Raw genomic sequence first — 25,581 nt, 5'->3', positions numbered from 1 at the left:
AGAAATCAGATGATTTGGACAATTTTGAATTAAAAAAATGGCTCCAAATGATTACTCGATTATCAAAATAGTTGTCAATTAATGGCAGCTCTAGTCTGTGCGGATGACAAGAAACTTTTTAAAAAATGACGAACGAAGCACTGGCGGAAGTGGAAGTTTTTGTCCTTCAGTGTAATCGTCAGTTACCAGATCAAGCATCGACGGTATCCCCACCTCGGTCTGTCGATCCAAAAACAGTGGCAAAGTGATAATCGTGCTTAAAATAAAATGATGGACTGGTGGACTTACGATTACAGTTTGGTTCGGCTTGAAAAAATATCAGACTGATGTTGACGGAAGGGTGCCCTGGTGCTGACATATGATGGACATTCTCCACCCCTGATGGATAACAAGAATAACAACAAGGTCTTGATATAGCACTCAAAACACAGTCTGGGCAAGCATGTAAGCTGCACTCCATAAATCTCCTCACGAGTGAGCTCCTAATAACTTGGCACACGCAATTCCCTCACCACAAAAAGGTGACGGCTGAAGGAAGTGATAGCAGAAATAACAATCATGAGTCACGGCCGTTGTAGTGATTCACTTGCCTGACTTCCATACAGGCATTGTGGATTCACCCGCCTGACTCTGGGAAGCATGTGAGCTGTACCTTAAGTAGTCTTCAGCAAAAGCAACAGCCGCAAGCGTGGCCGCTGGCCAAGGACCAGCCTGCCGGATCGTTCCGAGCTTTTCTGCAAGAATGGGGGGGGGGGGGGGGGGGAGTGCTGCAATAACGTCCCCTGTAATGAGAGTGCTCTGAAAAGTTGAATTACATAGCTGACCACCGCATGTGGTCTGCTGCCAAAAATACTCTTTGCTGGCTAATCAAAAAACCACAGGCATGGTGACCGCAATGACTTGGGGTTTGATCATTTCGTTAATCGTCAAAAATCAGAGTCGAACGTAGTGTAACATGTCTTTGTCGATCAAGTGGAACAATGTTGTCAGTTTCCTTGGTGACATTTTGTATATTGTATTTGCACCCTCCCTCATGCTTGATGTCCGTAATTCTAAGAGACAAGGTTGGAAACACGGATGGCTTTTTAGCCCGCAGTGTATGAATCTGATAGTAAAATGTGATTTGACATTAGGCTCGGCCTCACTGATCGTCTGCACTTTGACATTTCGCGTGCTGAAAAATACCCTGCAGCGATCAATATATAGGCAATTTGTCTATACATTTAACACACTGGAATCAAGAAAAGGAAAATCAAAGTGACAGTTGTAAAAGTTAAATAACTTTTCGACAACTCGTGTTGTGGATGCAAAAAAAACAAAAACTTTTTGAATACACTACGCCTCATGATGTTTACTGCGTTGCCTGCGGTTATACTTTCACCTGTTGCAGAACTTTCATACTTTCTGCTGTTTTTCTTGCAGCTCGCATACCGAAAAAAGCTAAGTCCTGATGAATATGTTCGGGTGGCTTCTTTATTTACTTATTACACATGCCAGTATATGATCTGGAGGGATGCATGACACATCATTCTGCCAAGTAAAATCCCGGCCTCACCGTGACAAATATTGTTCCCCTGAATAACTTACTAGAGCGCTATCTCGGAATACAGGCTAGAACCTGACTTTTAAAAGTGAGTAGGAGGAAGGACAGCGGGTTAAGCTGGCTCAGTCCCAGACAAGTCTGCTGTATCAGCTGAGTGTTGTCAATACAAATGTCGCTTCTCTTGTGTCAAAAATGAATCTGCTGTTAGGTAGGGACGGGAAGCCAAATAAGTATTTCTCCACAAATTAATGAAAAAAATCTCCATGAATTTAGCATCTTACTATGCATTTTAATCGATTCACCTGGCTTATTCACAAATGCGTTACAAATCCATTTTTATTCCACATGGTAGGATCTTTTATGATTGTGAAATAATGCCCTTTTGAAAGCTGTGACAGGTGGTCATGCACCATCTGGGAGAATGAACGTCTGACTCAGACTCTTCTATAATCCCCGTTACTGAGTGAAGCATGTCAAAAATCCTCATGTTCACTCTCCTCCGCAATTCCACTTAGGCTTTGAAAACAGCAATCTTATCTGACAACTTGAAAACAGTTGTCTTTTTTTTTTCTTGTAGTGAGTTCATTGAGCAGGTTAAAAATATTACAGGGAAGCAGGTTTTAAAACCACATCAGTTCCAGTGGCGACTGAATTTCCAGAAGTCTCAACAGGGACTCACAACTACGGAAACATGGAACTGCCAATGTGGAGTAAACTGTTTTGACTGGGCTATGTTATTTGAACATGTTGGTAAAATCGTAAATTTCGTTCAAATGATTTACCAGGACGTTTTTTGTGTTTTGTTTTTTTACCATTCTAACGTATTGGTAAGCGTCTTGGCAAAGTCCTTCGAACGACTTGGTAAAGTCGTTAGACCGTCTTATTAAAGCTGTTCGAACATCTTGGCGAAGTCGTTCGAACATCTCGACAAAGTCGTTCGAATGTCTTGGCAAAGTCCTTCGAACAACGTGGTAAAGTCGTTAGAACGTCTTATTAAAGCTGTTCAATCATCTTGGGGTAGTTTTTCAAACGTCTCAGCGAAGTCGATTGAGCGTTTTGGCAAAGTCCTTCGAACGACTTGGTAAAGTCGTTAGGCCGTCTTATTAAAGCTGTTCGAACATCTTGGCGAAGTCGTTCGAACATCTCGACAAAGTCGTTCGAACGTCTTGGCAAAGTCCTTCGAACAACGTGGTAAAGTCGTTAGAACGTATTATTAAAGCTGTTCAATCATCTTGGGGTAGTTGTTCGAACGTCTCGGCGAAGTCGATTGAGCGCTTTGGCAAAGTCCTTCGAATGACTTAGTGAAGTCGTTAGACCGTCTTATTAAAGCTGTTCAAACATCTTGGCGAAGTCGTTCGAACAGCTCGGCAAAGTCGTTCGAACGTCTTATTAAAGCTGTTTAAACATCTTGGGAAAGTTGTTCGAACGTCTCGGCGAAGTCGATTGAGCGTTTTGGCAAAGTCCCTCGAACGACTTGGTAAAGTCGTTAGAACGCCTTATTAAAGCTGCTCGAACGTCTTGGGAAAGTCGTTCAAACGTTTTGGTTGTTTGAATGTATCGGTAAAACGTAAAGAGAGCAAATGGAGTGTGCCTGTTGTTGAGGTTCTTACTAATGATTTCAGAAAATGTTGTCGAGCCCGTACTAACTCTTTGTTTAAATGACAAAGGTTTTTTCTGTACAAGTTAAAGCGGAGTAGGAGTTCTTCTTCAATTATGCCCTGCTTTTCCTGCACCTCCAATGTGTTTTTATGTGACACTTGCGCGTTTCCAGGTGAACTCACAAGTTCATCATCAACCATCTTTGCATTCACAGTTGGTGGCGCAGCCATGAGCTCCATAATATACTTTGTGGTGCTTTAATATTTGTATTTGACCATCTCTCGTAGAAGCTGTTTTTGCTTTTGACCAAAGAACCAGTTTCAGTGTCCCTTAGACCTTGTTTGTTTTCTTTTGTCATTCAAAGAGAAAGTATATGCAGGAATGCACAGGAGCTGATATTTGTCCTCATACGGGTTGACGCAGATCATTTTTGATTTGGCTTTCCGACTAATGAGCATGTCATATTAATGTCTGTTTGACCTCAAGGAGATTGATATGCTGTCGTCGCTATTGACATACGGATGACTGAAGTATCTAAAAGAGCTGTTGTATTTTCTCACCAGGTTGTACTGGAAACCCAAATGTTATGCACAGATTTGTGTGACAAAGGATATGAAACTTTGTTTTTCAGCTGAATTGGACCTCCTGTTACACAGGTAAGGCAGGAGGAACAAACCAATTAGAGAATGTTCCATTAAAGAGGAGGGAGTGTGGGAGGGGTGTATTGGAAAGCCACATCGTTTAGTTTTTTGTCTAAAGGTCACACGCAGTATCAGGTATGAACAAGCTTCCCTATTGCTGAAAGTAAGTGTAAGCCTTTTTTTTTTTTTTGTCGCAGCATCTTTTTACTACTTCCCTGAGAATTCAAGAAGATGCGGTTCAAACAAAGCTGGAGTTGTTCGAGAACACTTTTCTTCCCCAGCTGCCCACCTTGGATGTATTTCTTCTTAATTTACACAAATCTCTTGAGATCAGGTAAGAGCACAAAGTAATGAGAACATTTCTTAACATATAGTGTGAATGCCTGCGATGTGTTGTTGACTGTATGCCATGAGATGCTGTGATGAACAAAGCCTGCTTTCACATCACAACATAATTAAGCAGCACGAGCGCAATGTAAGCCTCAGCGGTATAACTTACCTTGCGTGTTACCATGGTGCTCAGGTTTGTCCAATCAGTACAAGAGAATATTCCTTGTGGCGGCTGCTTCTCTAATTTTCATGGGATTTGAGCTTCTTTGGGGTGTGACCCTGTGAGACTACACTTAATATCAAGTTTTTATATCTCATCTCTTGTATAGCAGCTGAAAATGTGCATGCTCTTTCTAGATATGCTTTTGTTGGATTAAGACCTACCTTTAAATAAGATACCCTATAGTAATACTTAGTAATATAATACTAAGTTGTTAGGGAAGCAAGCTGGCTAGTTAGCGAGCTAGCAATTCAACTAGCCAGTTAGTTAGCAAGCTAGCAATTCAACAAGCCAACTGAGACTCTGTACCTTACTGAATATGGCATTAACAGTACACACTGTGCACATTTGATATAAGACTACTCTTTATTTTGAAGAAATAAAAAGTATTCAAAGAATGCAGGTGTAATCTACGGGCCCTCAGATTATGCGGAAAGCCGAGGGAGAGAGTGTGACGTTGGGTTGTACTTACACGGCAAGCCTTTTGGACACGGAAACTTGATGTCGAGTGGTCTGTGGTCAGCCCTGACACAACACAAAAAAAATCAGATGGTAAGTAGAGAGCAGCATTATGTTTTTTTCAATTTCCTCTTTTGGGGAAACATAAAATAACACAAAGTAATTTTTACTGTAGGTTTTTAATGTAAAGGCCAGTTTGAAGGTGCTCTGTCAAAGACTCCTTCCTTAAAGTGTTAGCCAAATTATGTCATGTTAACCAGAATTTAGTGCAAATAATATATTTTAAATGTTTACTAATGACACAAACATACATCTTTTTTTTAGAGGGTGGGGGCATTATTCCGACAAAAAAACTTACGAGAAATACACATAGCGTACTACTCGGATATTTGTGCCAATACTTTTCGGTCGGGTTTTCAAATAAGGAGATAGTAATTAATTGCTTTAGCTGAAATTAACCATATGATGTTTAATTTGAAGCATGCGTTCTTTGAAGCGTTGGGTACGGCCAGCGACAAAGATGCCTCGCTTTGCGAAGGTCCGCACACTAAAGATTAAGCAAGTTAATTTGTTCAAATGTATATTTACTTGCACATTTATACATGTTGGTAATTTTTTGTACAAGTAGCGAAGTTGACGTGTCAAATCTGCTGCTCTCCGTCGTTCACTTGCATTTACCTAAAGTATGCTAGCTTCTGATTGGTTAGCCAGCTGATAGAGGATCAGGAAGTGTTGTCGCTCTAGCTGCCGTGTATGACGAGTACAAGTTGAAAGAATGAATGAATCCGTCTCCATCCTGCCTTTTCATTTTATAAAGTAAACGGTGTCCCATTAAACACCAGCAAATCCTCACATTAAACTATAGCTACGCTACGCTACGCTATGCTACGCTACGCTACGTGTATTTGTTTTTTTGAAAATTTTCCCCGTAAATTTGCGACTTTATAAAGTGTCAAGTTTTTTCTCTCTGAATATTGCATTGTGTTGTTTGAGTTCATACAGTAGGGCTAAATGAGATGCGTAGCTTTATACTCGTCACTCATCTGCTAACTCTTAAGTCCGCGGCACACTACGTGACGCTGCCGAACTCGACTCACAAACGCAAAAAAACATCACAGTTGGCGACTCGCGCCTGCACACTGAACCATTTGATCTATAGGACGCCCTGTGACATTAAACGGTGAGCCTGTATAGGCTTTTCAGGCTGCACATACAGCATATTGCACTTTATCACTTTTATTAAACCATAAAAAGATAGACTAACAGTCAAGGAAGAAGCAGATTGCTACAGAGAGAGGACATGGGCAAGGATAAGAGAGAAGAGTGGAGATATATTTCGAGGCTCGGCTAACTCCTATTCACTTGAATATATCTGTGTATATATCGCTCGTGTACATTTTGGCGAGGGAGACTGGAAGTTTTGCTATTTCATCCACAAGTACATATGAAATCATAAATATAGTTAACTCATTCACTCCCAGCCATTTTCACTGAAGCAACCCGCTTCGCTCCCGGCTGTTTTACTGGATTTTGACTGATTTTGCAAGGCCCACAGAATATTGTGTTCTGTTGATAAAAAAAACATGGAACCTACCAAAAGAAAAATTTGAGTCTCATCTTTCATTAAGAAAAGAACGTATATTTGTATATATATATATATTTGTATATTGTTTCCGTTTAGCAGCAATTAGCATTAGAATATAGCTAAGTTTCATCATGATTCACAAATCTGTTGAAAAACACTGGGGAAAATAGTTTGTTGCAAAATGGCCCTGGTTGATCTCTTGTACTCTGCTGCTACCTGCTGGCCGTTTTTTGTAATAAATACCATTGCTTTAAGTGACCTCTTCAGGTCAGAGGCTGCATCAAAGCCTTCTGTATGCTCTGCATAAAAAATAAACATTTAATTTAAATAAACCATTTTTTGGTACCATGGCAATATTTAAAATAGAAAGTTTTTATACTTTTTGGGAGCAAATGAGTAAAGTATTGTTGTAAAACACAATATATGCACACTTGTATTTGTATGGATTCATGGCAGCCAGGGAAAAAAAAAATATTTTCTCCCCCGCAGCTAAGCCGTCAGTGCTGGGTGGAAGGACAGGAGCTGGTTGGAAAGTCTGTGTCGCTCCACTGCCAGTCTGCTAAAGGGTCTGCTCCCCTAAAACACACATGGAGCAGAGAGACTGGATACCCCCCCCCCCCCCCCCCCCCCCCCCCCCCGGTGGAGCGACACAGAGTAAGTGTGACCCCTACTGAAGTCACAATGTTACTACATGTCACAGAAGTCAAGGGAAGGTCTCTCTCTCTATGTTCGGATGCGGGAAAGTGGATAGCGCCTCTAAATGAAAGAATCTGGATTAAGACGGCTTTTTATCTCTCTCCCAACAAGTCCTTCAGTAAACACAAACTACCAGTTTGGGATTCAACTGGAATGTGAATCGGTCCCATCATTTATCCTTTTAACTATGACTTCTATCACTATTGTAACTCTGGCATTTTGAAAAGTAACTTCATGAATAAAAATTTGAACTTTTTCGTGTGAGAAGAATGGACATCTCCCAGTAAAACAAAATACTCAATGTCAAGAGTTCCCATACCAAACGGTAGCAAACCTAATTGAGCCGAATTGACCAATAAAACCCATTAGCAGCGTGGCTAATGTGTTTTTTTTTGTTTTCAGAACCTCTCGCTGACCTTTTGTAGGAATCTACCTTTGTAAGGTGAATAAAGCCGTTGGAGCTGAGCGTTGCTGGGTCAGCCTGAAAGCGAACAGACACAAGTAAATAGTAAGCCATGTTCTGAACGATATCTAATGATGAAGGTCACTGGATATGAAGTCAAAACAAGCATCAACACATCATTTTCAATTGTTACCTTTTTTTTTTTAGAGGTTGATGTCATTTGATTCCTCACTCAGACGTCGGTCTCGATCTATGGTTATAAATGACATGCAAACATCATTTGTCATTAAAAAAAACATAATATAATAATTTTTGTATAATGCTTGTATTTCTTAGCTTGGCCAAACAACATTGCTAGGTTTTATTTAGGGATGGGCATGTACATCTTAATTCAAAGTATCGGTACTCACGACATTGGCCGCTCTCTTGTGGCCATTTTACGATCGAGAACTAGAAATAAGAAGAATATAAAATGGTTATTAATTTTATGCAATTTTAAGGGGAACTCTCTCTCTCTCTCTCTATATATATATATATATATATATATATATATACACACATATATACATATATATATATATTTTTTTTTATTATTATCTGTCATTCTTTTTCTTCTTTGAAATTGTATGTATCAAAAGTACTAGTGGTATTGGTACTTGGTATCGGTGACTACTCAAGAGTTGAGTTTTCGTACTGGTTGGAAAAAAGTGATATTGAAAATCCCTAGTTTGTTTATTTGAGCAAAAACCTGTCAAATGACAAAATTGAGGTATATGAAATGCATATTTAGGTTGTTGGGATTTGGCACAGGTTGTGCTCGATCATCAGAATTCAGTTGGTGAAAAAAACAAAAAACAAAACTGCTCCACAGTACGACCAGCTGAGAAGAGCACGTTAATTTTGGAACAAAGCCGCTATCATATCAAAGGGTCTTATATAATACAGAGAAATGTCAAATCATTAAAAAAACCACACACACACACACAAAAAATCAGTTCTCAGCTTTGAATAAATTTCAATTCAGAATGCCACTGACTGACATGGAGACTTTCCAGCTGGCACCAAATAACCGTGAGAAGGGACGCTGGACAGATAATAAAGGAAAATCTGGCTGAGGTTAAAAGATATCATCAAACAACAAGCTTGGATCGCAAACAAACATAGCACCACAGAGTCTGGATCATATGAGGTGTTTCCAAGAGTTGATCCCTCTCATACAGTAAAAAAAAAAGAAAAGAAAAAAGGTCACACAAACATCAGAAACACGTCTCGGTATGATGCAATGCATTTATGAATCATTATGCCACAAGATGAACGTGAACATGCTTGTTATTTTGTCCAAGCAGTTTCTGAGAGTTGTTTTTCCAATTGGCACCGTTGTGGGTTGTCTCCTCCTCATCTTCATCCTGCTGGTCTTTGTTACTGAAGCTGAGCAACAGAAATCGCCATGAAAAGGAATTCTCTCTTGAATTTGAAAACAATATATACGTTTTTTTTTTGTAATAAAGACGAGTTCGGTGAATGCGCATATGAAACTGGTGGGGTTCAGTAACTCCAAGGTCAAGAACCACAGATTTAAATGCAATTTAGATGAAATTAGTTTAGATTTGTCCAATCAAAAGCAAAAAAAACAAAAAAAAAACAGCTGTAACCACTGGAACACGGCCACCTCAAAAAGTAGAAGAGGAAACATTTGGAAAGAGAATGCAGAAAGACAAGCTCCTCCAGGGACAAGGTTCTGTCTCTGACCTCTCATTTTGACATGTATGTGACAGCATTTCTCCATTTTCAAAATAAAGTGTCCTCCAAGCAAAAAAAAAGACAAAGAAACAGTTGTGGTTCACAAGAAGTTGAGAAAGGCCCACGTACTTTCAAATCAGACATTGAGATGAGCAGCGTGGGAGGACAGAGAAGACAGAAGCACCTCCAGCCACGAACTTGACATGCGACCTTCTCCATGTTTGTGATGTCGAGCGGAAACCTTCGTTCCTCTCATGTGACAATAGATTTTAGAGGTAAACACAACACTGCTCGAACCTGAGTCATACAGCGTTAATTTGTTCCAGTATTGTATTCTTGGTCTAAAAAAAAAGAAGTAAGGAGACAAATAAGACGCTCAAGGCCCCGCTGAATATTAACTATCATAATAGAAGACAACAAAAAATGCAGATAACGAGATGCAGGATGGCACCATAACTCACACGAACCGCGTCTGAGTTACGGTGAGGGCAAAGGCGCAATCAATTTGATCTTGACTTCGATGTTACTCCTTCAGTAAGAAATAAAACTGTCCGACTGCTGTAGACTTTTTGCTCCAATGCTCCCGTACAATTGTGGATTCAAATGAACTTTTATTCCTCTGCGGTCGATACAATCGAAAAGTGAAGAAGCCTAATTAACACTAATTGTTTTTAAAAAAACAACAACAACAACACAGGGTTATTGGCCATCTTGTATTCCCATCTCCAACTCTATATTTCTAGAGCACTTTAAAACAACCGCCATTTTTTTTTTCTTAAGATGGAACGCAGGGGCAGCCGATACAATGAAAACAGCGGAGGCCCCAGAATGGAACCCTGTGGAACACCATACGTTCCGTTATACATGTGAATTCATATCGCACATGTTCATCCGAGCATTTTTTTTGGGGTTTTGTTTTTTTGCTCGGTATAGTTAGTATGAAGGGATTACAATGATAAAGAAGTTTGATTGAACCCTGGTTAAGAACCAAGAACTTCAGATAAATTGATTTGTGGCCTTCATGCATAAATAATAGTCATCTTGAGTTAAATAAAGAGGTAGAATAATTAATATTTCATTTCCACCTACACTAGACAAAAGACTTTTAAGCCACAGAGTTTAGTGATGGAAAATTAATATTATTCATCAAAATATCTCAGCAAAGTTTTAACAAAATGAATAATAATTTTTTTTTTTGGGTTTGACTGCTGGCATAATACTGTGAGCTTTCATTCCAATAGAACTTGTTCAATTGTGTTTTTCTTGAACTGCCTTCATAACGTCAACGGTTCGGAACCAAGAAACAAACAAAGCATGCTCTCTATCAACGTTTGTTTTTTCCTCCCCAGTGAGGACGCGCCTCCTCCTGAGAACCGCCCAGTGAGCCGCTACACGACTCGGCGCAGCATTCGGCGTCCACACATGGCGCTTACACTCGCGTAGACGGCACGGCGGTCAATCATGTGGATGACGGAAACACACACCGCGCACACAAAACGCTCAAATACATACCAGGCGAGTATGACAGTCAATTGGGATATGGAGTGTGATATTTAACGTACAAGCAAGGGACATGAGTCAAAATTGCATTTCAAAACCTCAGCGTTCATACTGTGACGTCACATTTGTTATACATATTGTTATTTTTGTTTGTTTGACTGCAAACAGTGAGTTACTGTTTGTTGCCAGTTAAAAATGTAACATTTATATAACAGATATTTAACAAGGGTTTTGACAACAACCTGCTACCGATTATTTTCACATCCATTATATCCCAACGTTCAACATCTGAGCCAATCAGTAGCCAAGCAGGTGCCGGTCTACAAGTAGTACTACCACTTTAAACCACAAGAGGCAGTAGTAAGTCTTCATAGAGCTAAGATGCTACTGTCCATTTTGAACTAATTTTTGCAACATTAGCCTTAAAATAAATGGCTTACAGATATTTTGATTTCGAAAAAACAGCTCCACTTAAACATACTTTCTTGATGCTAATTAACATTTTACAACTGGCCGGGACTTTGGTGCTTTCTTATAGCATATTAGTGTTATAGATTTCAAAATTTCAGGTTAGGGGCCATAGTGCACCTATTGGGGATTGGGGCAACACAGTCATGATGGGGCCTTGGGATAGGTGACCTTGTGAATAGCAAACCGAAAATAGGCAGGGGGATCACTGTACCTCTTTGTTTGCGTTGTATTACCACTTATATCCTCAAGAGGCAGTAGTGAGCCCGTGGCGCTTCATACCAGCAGGCAGGGGAGGCGAGCCAATAGCATCCTAGGCAAGATTCTTCTATGGCGCCCCCTTCTGTCGGTTATGATACGTATAATAACAAATAATAATTATTATTTTTACAAAAAAATTCAACAAATCAAAATGTATTGATTATGCATGTGTAATTCAATAAAATTTATATTTATATATATTTATATATTTTATTTTTGTATGTGGATAATTGTATGGATATTGAATATCAGTGTAATGCTGAATAGCAATTTACTTTTAAAGGCATATAATACTAAAGTTGACAGTATTTATACTACTGAGGATAATATTGATCATACTAAACACTCAGAAAAACCATCTGTGATGGTCTAAGTGTAGCAGAGGACAACCTGACTGGTAGTGACTGTGATCCCGTACACTCCGTAAAGTCAGTGTTTATCAAACATGACAAACAATGCTGCAGACAAAAAAAGAAAAAAGAAAAAAATTTGAAATATTTATTCCATGATAGACCTCATTTAGAAATATTCGACCATTCAACAAAAATGTACACAATGACGTACATATTTTTTCCAGGATGTACTGACAGGAGTTGAAATATCAACAGCGACATGCATTGGGTTGTTCTGACTCAAGACAACTTGAAAGCCTCTTCAACTGCGCCTTTGCAATAGCACGCACACAAAAATCCTTAAAACATCTGGAGCTGATCTGCTCAATGTTGGCATTTGAATTTTCAGGGGGCTGGGTGCACATTTGCAAAGATAAAAAAAGATCAATACTAATTATTGAATGTACTGTATATGTGTTAAATAATGTAAGCATTTTCAGGGTATTTAATTTGGTTCCCCACTTGAATGAACGTTTCCAATTACCCCAAATTAGCTCGTAAAGTCAAAACTGTCAATAAATATGATGTGCGATTAAGTGGAAATAGAAAACCATGTGATACCTGGCGACAGCAGTAAGGAAACACATATGCCATTTACACTCTAAATGGCCGTAGATCTATGCATAGAGTGCTAAACAATCAACCGGAGGTAAATTCAAACACTTGGCACTGTATCACCCCCCCCCCCACAGTTTTCTGAGTGTGTGCAGATTACAGATGATTAGCACACACGCACGCACGCACACTCTTCTTTTATGGCAGTTTAATTCTCATCAGTTGACACGGCACCAGCCAAAGAGGATTTCACATGTGACAACTGGGAGGAAACACATTTGGTCACCTGATCATCTGTAAAAAAAAATCAAATAAATAAAAAAATAAGGCAGCATACGACAGAAATTAAATTCCATGCAGACAAGTACAACATGGCCATCATTGGCTGTTTGTTAAAAAGAAAAAAGAAAGAACATCGGCTGTCGTGATGACGCGGTCTTGTTTCCCTTTCACATCCTGCTGATAATAAACTGCACAAATGTCTACCGTGATTGTTTGTATAGTGTGTTTCCCAAAATCATGTCCACTTATTAGAGTTAGAATGCCACCCGCATTCTTCAGATCTCCATGCTGCTTCATGCTTTACCCGCCCGGCTAACATCATTTGTGTCTCGGCACGTAACGTGGGGCTTAAGTAGCCATGGCGCGTGTGTGTGGGAGTCGGTGTGGGTTTTCGTGGTGCAGTTCCAGTTAATTCGCTGTGAGGGTTGTTTCTCTTCACATTTTTTTAATTCCGACATTAGAGCCAGGTTTGATTGGGGGCTCGTCCGGGAGCCAATTGTCCACAATTCCAAACAATTTCCCGGCGTCTAAATTTGGTAACCGGGGCTTTTCCCTTGAAGCAATTAGTGGACTGAGTCGGGGGATGAGGGCCACCAATCAATGAGGAGCACGCATACAGATTGACACCCACAAGTTACAAGCAAATAAAACGGCCACAAACTGCTGTGGACCAGAACACGCCACGTGTAACTCATTCAAACCCAAAAACGTGTAAATACGTTAAAAAAGAAAGAAAAAAAAAAAAACTTTGTCCTTCACTTCCCAAAACTACAACGGCATATTAGGGCCTCGTATAAACATATATTTTTTTAAAGGGTGGGGGGCAATAGTCAGAGAAAAAAACGTGCAAATTTGCGACTTTATAAAGTGGCAGATTTGTGAGAAAAAAACAAAGAAACGTAGTGTAGTCTAATGTGAGGATTCGTTGGTGGTTAATGGGACACTGTTTATAAAATGAAAAGGCAGGATTGGAGACAGATTCTTTCTTAATTTAAACTTTACTCGTCATACACGGCAGCTAGAGCGACAACACTTCCTGATCCCCTATCAGCTGACCAACACGAACCAATCAGAAGCTAACTTTTAGGTAATTGCAAGTGAATGACGGAGAGCACCAGATTCGACACAGCAATTTAGCTACTTTATTTAAAAATACCAAAATGTATGACTGTGTAAATAATATTTCTGGAATATAATATACATTTGAACAAATTAACTTAAATGCTTGATCCTCAGGGTGTGGACCTTCGCAATACAAAGAGAGGTGTCTTTGTCGCTGGCAGTAACCAACGCTTCAAAGTGCGAAATCTTAACATGATATGGTTGCCGTACCATAACTATCTCTTTATTTGAAAACCCAGCCAAAAAGTATTGGCACAAACATACGAGTAGTACGCTACATGTATTTCTTGTAAATTGCTGAGGGTTTTTTTTGGCTCCACCCTCTAAAATTTTTTTATACGTGGCCCTAATATGCTGTTGTAAAAAACATTTTTACACATTTTTTATGTTTTTTCTAATGCAAGAGAATACAAAAGGCTTTGATGCAGCTTCTGACATGAAGAGGTGTCTTGAAGCAATGGTAGTTATTTAATAAAAAGGCCAGCAGGTGGCAGCAGAGTATACGAGATCAGCCATGGCCATGTTGCAACAAGCTGTTTTTCCCAGTGTTTTCACCAGGAATGTGAATAATGATGAAATTTAGCTTTACTCTAATGCTAATTGCTTCAAAACATAAACAGATACATATATACTTTTTTTCCCTGATGAAAGAAGAGACCTTAATCTTTCTTTTGGTAAAGGTTCAATGTTTTTATAGCAATAGAACATAATATTCTGTGGACCATTGCAAAATCAGTCAAAATCCAGTAAAAAAGACGGAAGCAAATGGCTGGGATTAAGATACAAACCAAAACAAAAAGGTCTGTACAACCAAAACATGTCTCAGATGAAAAACTAAACCTAAAATGTATTTTGGGATTTGCCGGGCTCCAGGCGTGCAGCCCTCACCACAAAATCCAACGCACCCGGGATTCATCCCGAAAATAACAAACAAAAATAATAAACAGGTGCCCGATGGAATGGTTGTAAAAACCAGGATGGACACCTCTAATAATCTGGGATCTCTAATCTGTAATCTCTAATTTGGGAGAAAAATGTGCGGAAAAAAACACACCAAATTTACTAAGGAAAGTGCACCACCAAAACCCACCACATCTTGCACGCATCCCGGACAAGCACACAAACAATAAAAATAAAAATAAACATTTTTGACTGTAATTCTGTGACTCCATTGTGACAAGTTATCGTTAAATTCTTCCACTTGTTGCATTCAGTGACTCAGCGGCCGAGTTGTTCCCTTCGCATTGTGCACAAATGGTCCTTTTAGGGATGGCAAATGTTCTTTACTGGCTGATGTTGAGGTTCAAAGCAGTCTTTGAAAGGCACCGAACTGTACATTGGTGTTTGTGTGTGCGTGTGTGGGCTGCACGTGGACACATGCATGCATGAGAAGCCAAGCCAGTCAACAAAGTATTTTCCCTCCACTGGAGTCAGCCCACAAGGCATCACCATGACAACTAAGGCAAAATCTGTCAATGTGAAGAAAAAAAAAAGAGCATCTGTTTTTTTTCCCCTCTCTCGCTCTCTCCTCGTTTTCTTCGCAGATTTCCTGCTGTTGCGAAATCCCCACAATAACCATAAATCATGATAATAATCTCTATTCAATAAATTATCTATACTGTACATTTATTTCACCTCGCAGAGGTCCGCAAGTTCTTTTTTTTTTTTTTTTTCTTCCCCAGAGTAAAGCTATCAACAGCCACAGCCTCGGAAGATCACACAGCGAGTGACGTTTTCCCCTCTTTTCTGTACAGAACGAAAAACGGGGAATCCCGTGAAACAGGCAAAACTGAGGCATACTTGAAATCTCGGGACTTGGTGAAGAGGTGCTTGCGATCCAGCAGAAGCATCAACAGCAACAACAAAAAAAAAGTTTCTTTCCTGGAGAGAGAGAGAGGCGTTTTTCCTCTGAGATCAGCAGATACATTAAAGATGCTTCCTGATTAAAAAATTGTTGTTGTTTTTGTAGAGGGTGCCAGGTGGGCAACATCCAGCCCTTACTGGACTCCTTCTTCATCGACATAGGTTGAGGGAAACCATCCAATCTGAAAAACAAACGATCATTTCTATTCAAATCCTACTGGACAAGTGACAGAAATTTGACATACAATGATGAATGCATTCTAATTGCTGTGTGAACTTATCAGCCGCCCTTATATATGTGGCAGGAGGATATTTGCATTATTTTCATATCACTGCATGCTCAGATGGAGCAGCCTCATTCATCTTCCTTAAGGCTTCACACAGAGCAGTACTTGAGCTGTTGCCTAGCAACAAAGTTTCCAACTTGTTGCGTGAGTGAAGTGAATATTGAACACTTAATGTGGTGGTGGGGGGGAAAACAGCACAAAAATGATGAAAGGATGATTTAGCTATGTTTGATCATGGGAATACAACCAGAATGAATGACTAATAAAATTATGAGTGAGTAGCGCTAATTACAGTTAATATCGGAAATTGAGTCATTGACATTGCTGAGAAGGAACCTTGATGGGTTTGAATGAGAAAAATGAAAAAGATAAACAAATGGAATTTTTTTGTATCTGCTCCTTTAAATGTTGTGCTAGTAGTGCAAGAACAGGCTTGATTTTGAATGAATGGTCAAACATCATAATGATACTCTATTGTTTGTCAGTGGTGTTCTTAGTTTTCAGTACAAGGTTTTCTGAAATCCTTAAATTAACTAAATGTTTCTGGGACAATTAATTACTTACTAAATGGTAAAATTGGCAAACATTTTTAAATGTTGCTTAATTTATCTAGTAATGAGATTTTTTTTCCCATTCAGGGCAGAAAAATAGTACCACACAGGGCCACTAGAGGGTGCTAGGTGTCTGCCAAAACATTTACAACAATAGAAATGAATAACCACAATGTAGCTACCAGATAACCTCTTTCTTCTTCTGCTTTTTCCAATCTTGTTTCTTTTTTATCTGCTGCTTGTTTTGTCACCTTTTTTTTATTCTGCTTTTCGTGTCTTCTTTTTTTTTATTGTTCTTGTTTACTTTTCTTATTCTGCTTCTTTTGATTCTTCTTCTTCCCTTGTTTGTTTCTTCTGTTTCTTTTTCTTTTGTTTCTTCTTTTTAATCCAGTACAATACAATATGTCAAGTAAACTTCAGTTGTATTTAACTTTTAAGTACATACATCTGCGAATATAATCCGTTTGTTTTCATGTAGCTTATGTATTTATTTAGTTGCAATTTTTATTTCATTGGATTTGTAATGCAATTTTCTTATTTTTCTATATTAAAGGTAAAATTCTCAGTGGGGGGAAAAACTTTGCTTTGTTGTTGGTGAACATTTGCACTTTCTGCTCTGTATTTTTTTTTATCAGCCATTATGGCGGAGCTACGAGAGCTGTTTTGAGCCTGTAATTGTGTATAAGTTTGAGAAGCAATGATATAATCTGTTCACGGCAAAAATCAGCAATCTAATTTAGACTTAAACTCTTATATCAAGACTAGAAGTCTTATTGATCTTGTTTTGAGAATTATATACTATGCAAGAGCAGAATTTCTACGATTATTAATTTTGTTTTAACATTATTGGTCTTTTATTTCTTACTTAGTTTGTAAATCTTAAAATTAGTTAATTTCCATGCACAATAAGCTAAAAATGCCTTTAGTCTCTGCAGCCATGTTGCCTGTGGACACGTACGTCAAGAGATGTTGGTCCCAAACCAGTTTTATTCATATAAAAATGTTACAGCATCCTGTGTCCAAACAGCCAGCTACATAAAAAAATGCTTTAAGATGAATTGATTTAGAAATACTGTAATTCATATATCAGTGAATTAAAAAGATAAACATGGCGACAGTAAAAGCTCTGAGGCTTACTCACCCGTCCATTGGCCTCGCCCTTCCACCATCCCTGGTCCCCACCAATCTTGCTGTATATTTTGACGACATCTCCTTCCCGCAGTGACAATTCTCTCATGTCCCGCGCCGCAAAGTTATACCTGGCCACCGCCGTACTCACAACGCGAGGCGTAAACACTGAAAATGTCACAAAGATAAAAACGAAGCTCTATTTATTCTTTCATGACACTTCACCGCTTGAGGGGAATTGGAAAGTCGCACGCTAAGTTTCAAGTTATTAATCATGAATTTTAATGATGACCATTTCTGGCTGACAGGTGAAAGTTAATATGGCACTAGGAGGTAATAATTAGTGTTGAAAACGAGTGGCAAAAAAAGTTCAGTATGACTAGAAGTAGTCATAGTAGTTTTCTTTTCTTGATTTAATGAGGGTATACCACACAGGGAAGACTGGAGATGAGTCTTATTAACAACAAAGCATAGCCGTAGTAATGCATTTCAGGTCAACGGAGCAGGCGACAACCCCAAGCAAAGTAAAAGGGAGTTAGCGGGTACCTGACCAAAAGGGAGCCGAGCTCTGAGAGGAGAAGTTCAGGCCCTGGGGACTGAGGAAGGAGAAGTTGTAGGAGGCGCAGGTGGCCGCTAAGAGGAGAGAATGGAAAAAAAGAAAAAACAAAACAAGGAAATAAAGTGGGGAAATGTGCTGAGGCACTTGCAGAGCGGAGACAAAAAAAAAAGCAGCAAGTCAAGTCTATTATTCGGTTTGTTTGTTAACTAAATCATTGTGGGGGGAAAAAGACATGTTGAGACAAAGAAAAGTGTTTTGGATTTTAAAATAACTTATAATTTATTCCCCATATTTAAAGTTGACTATTTGTGCATCTGTGAGACAAAGAGTTATTTTTGTATTTTTTTCAAGACAATATATATATATTTTTTTAGCAGGCTTTAGTAGGTTACAATTTAATTTGGGATGGATGAGTTCCGTTACCAGGCATCGATATTATTGGGCCGATACCCAGCCTTCTTTCATTTATCGGTACATTAATTTCATGCAATTTTAAGGGGAAATGCTATTTTGGGATGTATAGGTCTTCCTTTAACTCATTCACTGCCATTGACGGTTATAGACGTCAAAATTCATTTGAACTATTTTGATTTGTTTAACATTTTTTTCCACTTTTGTTAACAAAAGTATGAAAACCTAGATTTTTTTAATTGTACATTTAGAACAGATATAACATTTGTGATTAATCGTGAGTTAACTAGTGAAATCATGCAATTATTTACGATTACAAATTGTAATTGCTTGCCGGCCCTAATTTTTAATATTTAAATTTTTTTTTTTAATTATAAATAATAATCTTTTCTATTTAACAAAATATTTTAATAATTTTTTCAAATGTTTTATCTTTTCTTTCATTTGTTTTATTTTTTCTTTAAAAATAATAATAATTGTAATTATTATTATTTGTTTTTTTAAAATATTTTTTAGATTATTTTAATTATTATATTTTTAATTTTCAATAATCTTTTTTATTTAAAAAAATATATCTATTTTTTAAATTTTTAATATTTTCCTTAAAAAAAATGTTACTAAAGAATAGAAAAACATTATTACAAATTAGGGGAGTCCGGCGATTAATTATTTTTATCATAATTAATCGGATGACTTCTCTAGTCAACTTTATATCTGTTCTAAATGTAAAATAAAACATTTATTTTCTAGGTTTTCATACTTTTGTTAACAAAAGTGGAAAAAAATGTAAACTTATAGAAAAACAGTTATTAGGGGGTGGGGGGGGGGGGTTATGCTTCAAAAGTACTAATTGCATCGGTACTTGGTCTAAATAATTGAGAAAATAAGAAAAGGGTAACTCATGTTTAAGATAATGGCACATTAATTATTATGATTGTCAAAATGGCGGCTAAAGGGATAATACAAGTCTAATTTCCTCATTTGGCACAACAAAGCAGAGCAACTAACCTACAAATGTGTTTTTCATCCCCTTTAGAATGCATGGCGAAATCCAGAAGATGACCAGTAGGATACATTATTGTCACCAGTGAGTTACTGATTGATTGATTAACGGCGACCCAATCCAAATGATGACCGACCGGCAGAACTCTTACCTGACGAGCGGGAGCTGCTCCTCGTTAACGAGCGCTCCCTTGCCTTGTAGGGATATCGCAGCGTGGTATCGAGCAGCTTGAAACTCTCTTTGAGCGAATGGGACTGATAATACTCCACCAGCTCCTGTTGGGCAACACAGGAAATCAATGAAAGAGTTTCATTCAATTCATCACCGTTTGTTATTAAGCGTATCTTTTGTGTTTGCTATTTACCAAAAGGCTCTCAAACTTCTTGGCCTCAGTGATGTGAATCCAGCTGTCTTTCTCGATGACTTTAATGTGTTTCACTTCATCGTTAAACCTGTGAGGCGGGAGGACACTTTTGTTTTTTCACGCCTGGTTGAGCCAACGACTTGATCACGACTGTGTTACTTTCTAGCACTGTATTTACCTCACGAGTAATTTAAAACGCCATTAAAGCGGAAACATAATTACCGGGGCTACACAATTGTTATTTGTTTTTCTCTTTTTGGGTTGCTTATGTGTTCCAATTTGGTGGCCCTCACCCCCCCCGACTCGGTACATCAAAGGGGGAGCTGTAATTCGTCAACACATAAAATATACCACCTTCTTCATCACTCTCCTGCCCCATGTCTGACCCACCCAACTAACATCAATCATCACTTCAGCACTTAACATGGTGGCTCGTCCAGTGCATATAAAGCAACTGAGACGACTCCGGGACAAGGGCCACCAATCAGGGAGGAGCATTTAGAACAACCCCAATGGCCTAAATAAATAAACGAATAAGAAAATAAAAACGGGTTGTGTAATGCACATGTACAGACATCCAGTGAAAATGTCTGATAAAAGCCATCCACTGCAAAAAACAACATCTCCTTAATATTAGATAAACTTGTTTTGAGTGTAATTTGACTAGAAACAAGTGAAATTTTCTGCCAGTGCAGTAAGATAGTTTTACTAACTTAGATATCTAGAAAAAAGAAACATTTGTAGATCTATATTAATCTTAAAATAAGCTTATTCTTAGCAACAAATTAAATAAATTAAATCTTAAAATAAGCCCGAAACACTCATAGTAAAGAGTAAATGGTTTTTATTGTTGCTTAGAAGAAAATACCTATTCTAAGCATTAAGGCAAACATTCTTAAAACATTTTTATATACAGTAATCATGGAAAATTTAGGAAAAAAAAGTACTGAAACAGAGCATGAAGTGCCAACCTTTATTTGTAATTGAAGTTGAGTGTCAAGCAGGGAGAGAACGGGTTCTATTTTTAATTGCATTTGGTATGAACCAGCCAGTGATTGAACCCACAACCCCCCAAATCTGAGGGTAGACACTCTTAGCTATGCAATAAATCAAAATTCTATTGCAATTTCAATTACTACACAATTAAAAAATCAGAACAAAAAGATTCATACTAATTTTGAGTTGTTTAAATTGATACATTTGCTCCTTTTTTACATTTACATAAAATAACTAATTTAATAAATTTGGTTTCATCCAAAAGGAACTTGCATAGTTGTAGTTTTTCAAATAAATTCATTTGTCTTAATAATTAGGTTTAAACGTTAAATATGATTAAACATTTTCTTGTTTTGTACCAAAAACTAAATGATCATCCTATTAATAACTAAATGATCATCCTAATCGTGATTTCAATTATTACCAAAATAATCGTGATGAATATTTTCTTCATAATCGGGCATCCCTATCTGGTACTATATTTACTGGAAAGATATTTTTTTTTTATCTTAGTAAATATAACAAAACCACCAACTGATGATTTTTATAAGAAAAAAGTGCTTACAATAAAGTGCTATATTGCACATTGATTGCTTAGATTTTTTTCCATTTATCTTAGTACTAGATTATGCAAAATCTTAAAATAAGAAAATTCAATTTATGAAATCCCAGTTCAGGGCCTTTGATGTTGGGAAGTTGTCATCTTAAAATGTGGAAAATGCTTGTTTGAAGCCTCAGAGTACTTAAAATTGCTTGATCAAATAAGATAATTAAGTAATAAGTATCTTAACATAAGCGGAATGATCTTGTCTGATCTTGTCTGATTTTATTTTAAGTGAAAAAAAAAATAACTTGTCATAGCAAAATAAGCAAATTTAGGTTAAATTTAAGAAATTATATCTTACTTGAGATTTCAGTTTTTGCAGTGAACAGAGACTCTTAAGACATTTTCGCTTATTGTGCATGGAAATTAACAAATTTTAGGATTTACAAACTAAGTAAGAAATAAAAGACAAATCATCTTAAAACAATATTAATAATCTGCTCTTGCATAGTATATAATTCTCAAAACAAAATCAATGAGACTTTATGGCTTGATATAAGAGTAGAGTTTTTTTTGCTAATTTTCTGTCCTGTAAAAAGTCCAACTCACTTGATGCTGATGGCAAACCTCTCTGCTTCTGCCGTCCTCTCTCTGATGAGGTAGGTCCCGCTGCTGTGGGATTTTAAGAGGTTGTCAGCCTGCTGGCGCTCCATATTTCCCGCAAACCTACAAAGAAGAGCCGAGAACAAATGCCGAGCAATTTCATGTGACGGCCCGCGAATGACTGTCGCATCAGTCGTGTAGTAATTCATCTTTTGACTTTTGTCAAATTGTTCATCATGTTTGATTGAAACACAAATGACACTAATGGAGCTAAAATGCAACGGGAACACGGTGCATCTAAAGTTTAGGGGCCTACCAAGGATAGCCGTAGTAATCTGCATCCCTTGACGACTGCCTGCTGGATAATGACTGGAAGGGCTGTGAAAAAGAGAAAACGCATTGAAGTCGTCCACAATGCAAAACAGTTCACCTGTAGCTGAACATGGCTGACTTACCTTTGGATCTAGGTATGGTTTAACACAGGAACTGGGGAAGAAGCCATTCTTTTGTGTTTGTATCAACCTTCCCTGGAAGACGACACAATGACACATAACACTAATTCAATTAAACTTAAAGGTTGAACAATGTCAGTAAAAATGAACGTAGGCCATTGCCCAGATAAATAGAGAAGACGGTCGATTGTTGTCAAGTGTACTAAAAAGCCCATACTTGACAGAATTCCTGCAGTTGTTCCAATGTTGCTGACAGCCACTTGTCAGCCATGACCATTTTTTTCTTGTCTTTCCATCAATTTGGGAAGGATCCAAATATGTTGTTCTATATTTTCTGTCGTCTCCTCCTCCTGACTGATACCTTTAAACTGTGACATTCTCTGTGGACCGGTGGCTTGTGCTATAGAACATCCAAACTTTATTTAAATGGTGGCAAGGTGACTCCCATTTGACACCAGAGTATTCTCCTTCCCTTCTCTAAAATATTTTTTCCCCCATTTGAGATGTACAGGTTATAGATCACATTTTAATATCACAAAAATCTGGAATTTTAATAGGAGTAAGTATTCATGCTGTGCCTCCGTGACAAATAGGCAAGTGTCTGCTTTACCTCCCACCACGCGGTATCAGGGTCCCCCTTCAGCAGCTCGATGTAGTCTCCCGTTTGAAAGGACAGAGCCGTCTTTCCCGGCGGTGCTGGTGTACCGTGGTAGTTTCTCACCGCTACCATTTTGGGACCTAAAAAATACACCGGGCATGCATTTTTGATGTAATCATATTGAGGACTTCCATGTTAAACCAGAATAGCTTGGTCATGTTAAGGAGGAAATAGCTCTTCCCACAAGATGGCAGTAAAGAGCTACGCTTCTACAGTCGTCTGTTTTCATTGTATCAGCAGCCTGCACGTGCATGTGCAGTTACGTGCACTTACCAGAGGACATTCCAGGCTCCTGGAAATGAAAAATATAATAGATGGTCATTAGGATAAATACACGAGTCTTTCCAATACACAGAAATGTACAGCATTTCAATCTACTCACCAAGTCAAGAGGATCTGAAATAAAAGCAGAAGAGCATTTTAGATTTAATATTTTAATAACGTAAATACTTGTAAAAACAGTGACATACTGATTTTGCAGATGGTGATCACTTCCAGACACTCTTTATGTGCTCCCGTTCCACACCGAGAGCAGAAGTAACCCTGATAGAAGATGCCCCTAATGGATACACACGCATACAAGTAAACAACAATTGTCCTGCGGGGATAAATAAAGTTTTATGAATGTGAATAGACATGGATGCTTGTTTACAAAACAACTACCGTGAGGCGTTCTCTTTTCCGTTTGATGATACATTAAATACTTTATTTATTATTATTATTTTTTTTTAAACATGCTGTTTTTCAACACTTGCATTCGTCACACACTGTCATTTTGAGTGCTAAGTGTCATAAATCACAACCGGACCGGTGAGGCCACGGGAGTAATTAGCATGTAGCGGGAAGCGAGAATATTGGCCCAAGCCTTTTCCACTGGCTGGAAATTTAGGTCAGGCCAGCCATGAAATTTGTGGGTCAATACACAAAGTGGAGTTTAGCCAAGCCAACTCTGCTCTGCTCAGTCTGGTGTGGCAGAGGCAGACGCGGTGATTCCATAACACGGGTTATCCTCCACTCAGATGGCTCTGCACTGTTACATGGAGGAGGGCGGTGTTTGGAAGGATAATGTCTAAAAATATCATCTGTCAGCCTCAGTGAAACGTCAAAGATTGAAGTTTATTTCACATCGAGGGGAGGGGAATAAGTCAAATATGTTTCTCATTAGAATGAAAAATATCTTTAGCTAATTTAGCGGACTAAAAGACTTCAGACGTTTTAAATGTTTCTCAGACACAACATAATGGTGACGACTTGTCACTTTAGGGGCTTCGTATTCACATTAGTGTTAATTTTGTTAACGAAAACTAAACAAAAATATTTTCGTCAACAGACATTTTTCATCGGACAAAAACTAGACTAAACTAGACTAAAACCCTCATTAACTCATTAAGCCATTTTCACTCCTGGCTGTTTTACTGAATTTTGACAGATTTTGCAAGGCCACAGAATATTGTGTTCTATTGCTATAAAAACATGGAACCTACCAAAAGAAAGATTAGAGTCTCTTCTTTCATCAGGAAACATTTCTATCTGTTTCTGTTTTGCAGCAATTAGCATTTGAATATAGCTAAGAAGTTTCTTCATTATTCACAAATCTGTGGGGCCCTGGTTGATCTCATACTCTGCTGCCACCTACTGGCCATTTTTGTAATAACTACCATTGCTTCAACCATTCTCTTCAGTTCAGAGGCTGCATCAAATAGAACGTATTTATACGTTTTTGGGTATGCATTTTTGTTGACTAATGAAGACAATATGAAAATGTACTTCACTTAATAAAAACTGGACTAAAATCTGTGGACATTTTAGCTCATGAACTAAATGATTTTGTAAAATCCTGTCACTGTGACACTGTCATGTGACACAGTGACACACCCCCTTTCAAATCTGCAGCTAGCGAGTGCAACATGGACAAACACGAGACAGACAGGAGGTGGTTTTACGGTATTAAAAAAAGGTTTAAAAATATTATTTTTTAAATCAATTTTCGTTATAACGTAACATAAATCCAACAGCTATAACATTCCAACAATAAAGGTAAATCCGACTGCTAACTAATGCTAGCTAACTTACTAGCTCGTAGCATGGAGCCACTGTAATTGTGTGTGAAGTTGTTTTTCATCAAAAAGATGAGAGAAAATGTTGTGAAGTAGTTTTAGATCCGAAATGTCCCACATTAGCTGCTGACCCAAAAAATATATGGCGGTAAAATGATTGTCTTGACTAAAACGAGAAATTGACAGTTTTTGTTGACTAAATCTAGACAAATAAAATGTTTTGTTGGACTAAAATAAAGGCTAAAATGCTAGATATTATAGTTGACTAAAAGTTGACTAAATAAAAACGGGATGAGGTTACCTAACTAC

General features: G+C 38.0%; 1 protein-coding gene across 8 annotated transcripts in view; it reads right to left on the bottom strand.

Annotated features, from left to right (window-relative positions):
* Positions 1-11,929: 11,929 nt before the first annotated feature.
* Positions 11,930-25,581, bottom strand: part of vav2 (vav guanine nucleotide exchange factor 2) — a 158,246-nt gene continuing 144,594 nt past the window's right edge. For 6 of the 8 annotated variants that reach the window (XM_086096725.1, XM_086096727.1, XM_086096726.1 and 3 more), the window contains 12 exons: positions 23,686-23,774; positions 23,598-23,611; positions 23,489-23,507; positions 23,168-23,295; positions 22,561-22,632; positions 22,422-22,483; positions 22,112-22,228; positions 19,963-20,050; positions 19,750-19,873; positions 18,172-18,258; positions 17,639-17,793; positions 11,930-15,841 (listed from right to left, as the gene is read on the bottom strand). In XM_086096725.1, coding sequence (XP_085952851.1) covers positions 15,794-15,841; positions 17,639-17,793; positions 18,172-18,258; positions 19,750-19,873; positions 19,963-20,050; positions 22,112-22,228; positions 22,422-22,483; positions 22,561-22,632; positions 23,168-23,295; positions 23,489-23,507; positions 23,598-23,611; positions 23,686-23,774 — 1,003 coding nt within the window. In that variant the 3' untranslated portion in view covers positions 11,930-15,793. The remainder of the gene's footprint in view (positions 15,842-17,638; positions 17,794-18,171; positions 18,259-19,749; positions 19,874-19,962; positions 20,051-22,111; positions 22,229-22,421; positions 22,484-22,560; positions 22,633-23,167; positions 23,296-23,488; positions 23,508-23,597; positions 23,612-23,685; positions 23,775-25,581) is intronic. The other 2 variants (XM_086096731.1, XM_086096732.1) reach the window with 1 other exon arrangement.

The sequence above is a fragment of the Leptonotus elevatus genome, chromosome 15 (genome assembly GCF_054856555.1).
Source record: "Leptonotus elevatus isolate MCC_2025b chromosome 15, RoL_Lele_1.0, whole genome shotgun sequence".
Lineage (NCBI taxonomy): Eukaryota > Metazoa > Chordata > Actinopteri > Syngnathiformes > Syngnathidae > Leptonotus > Leptonotus elevatus.
This window is presented reverse-complemented; position numbering and strand designations above follow the sequence as displayed.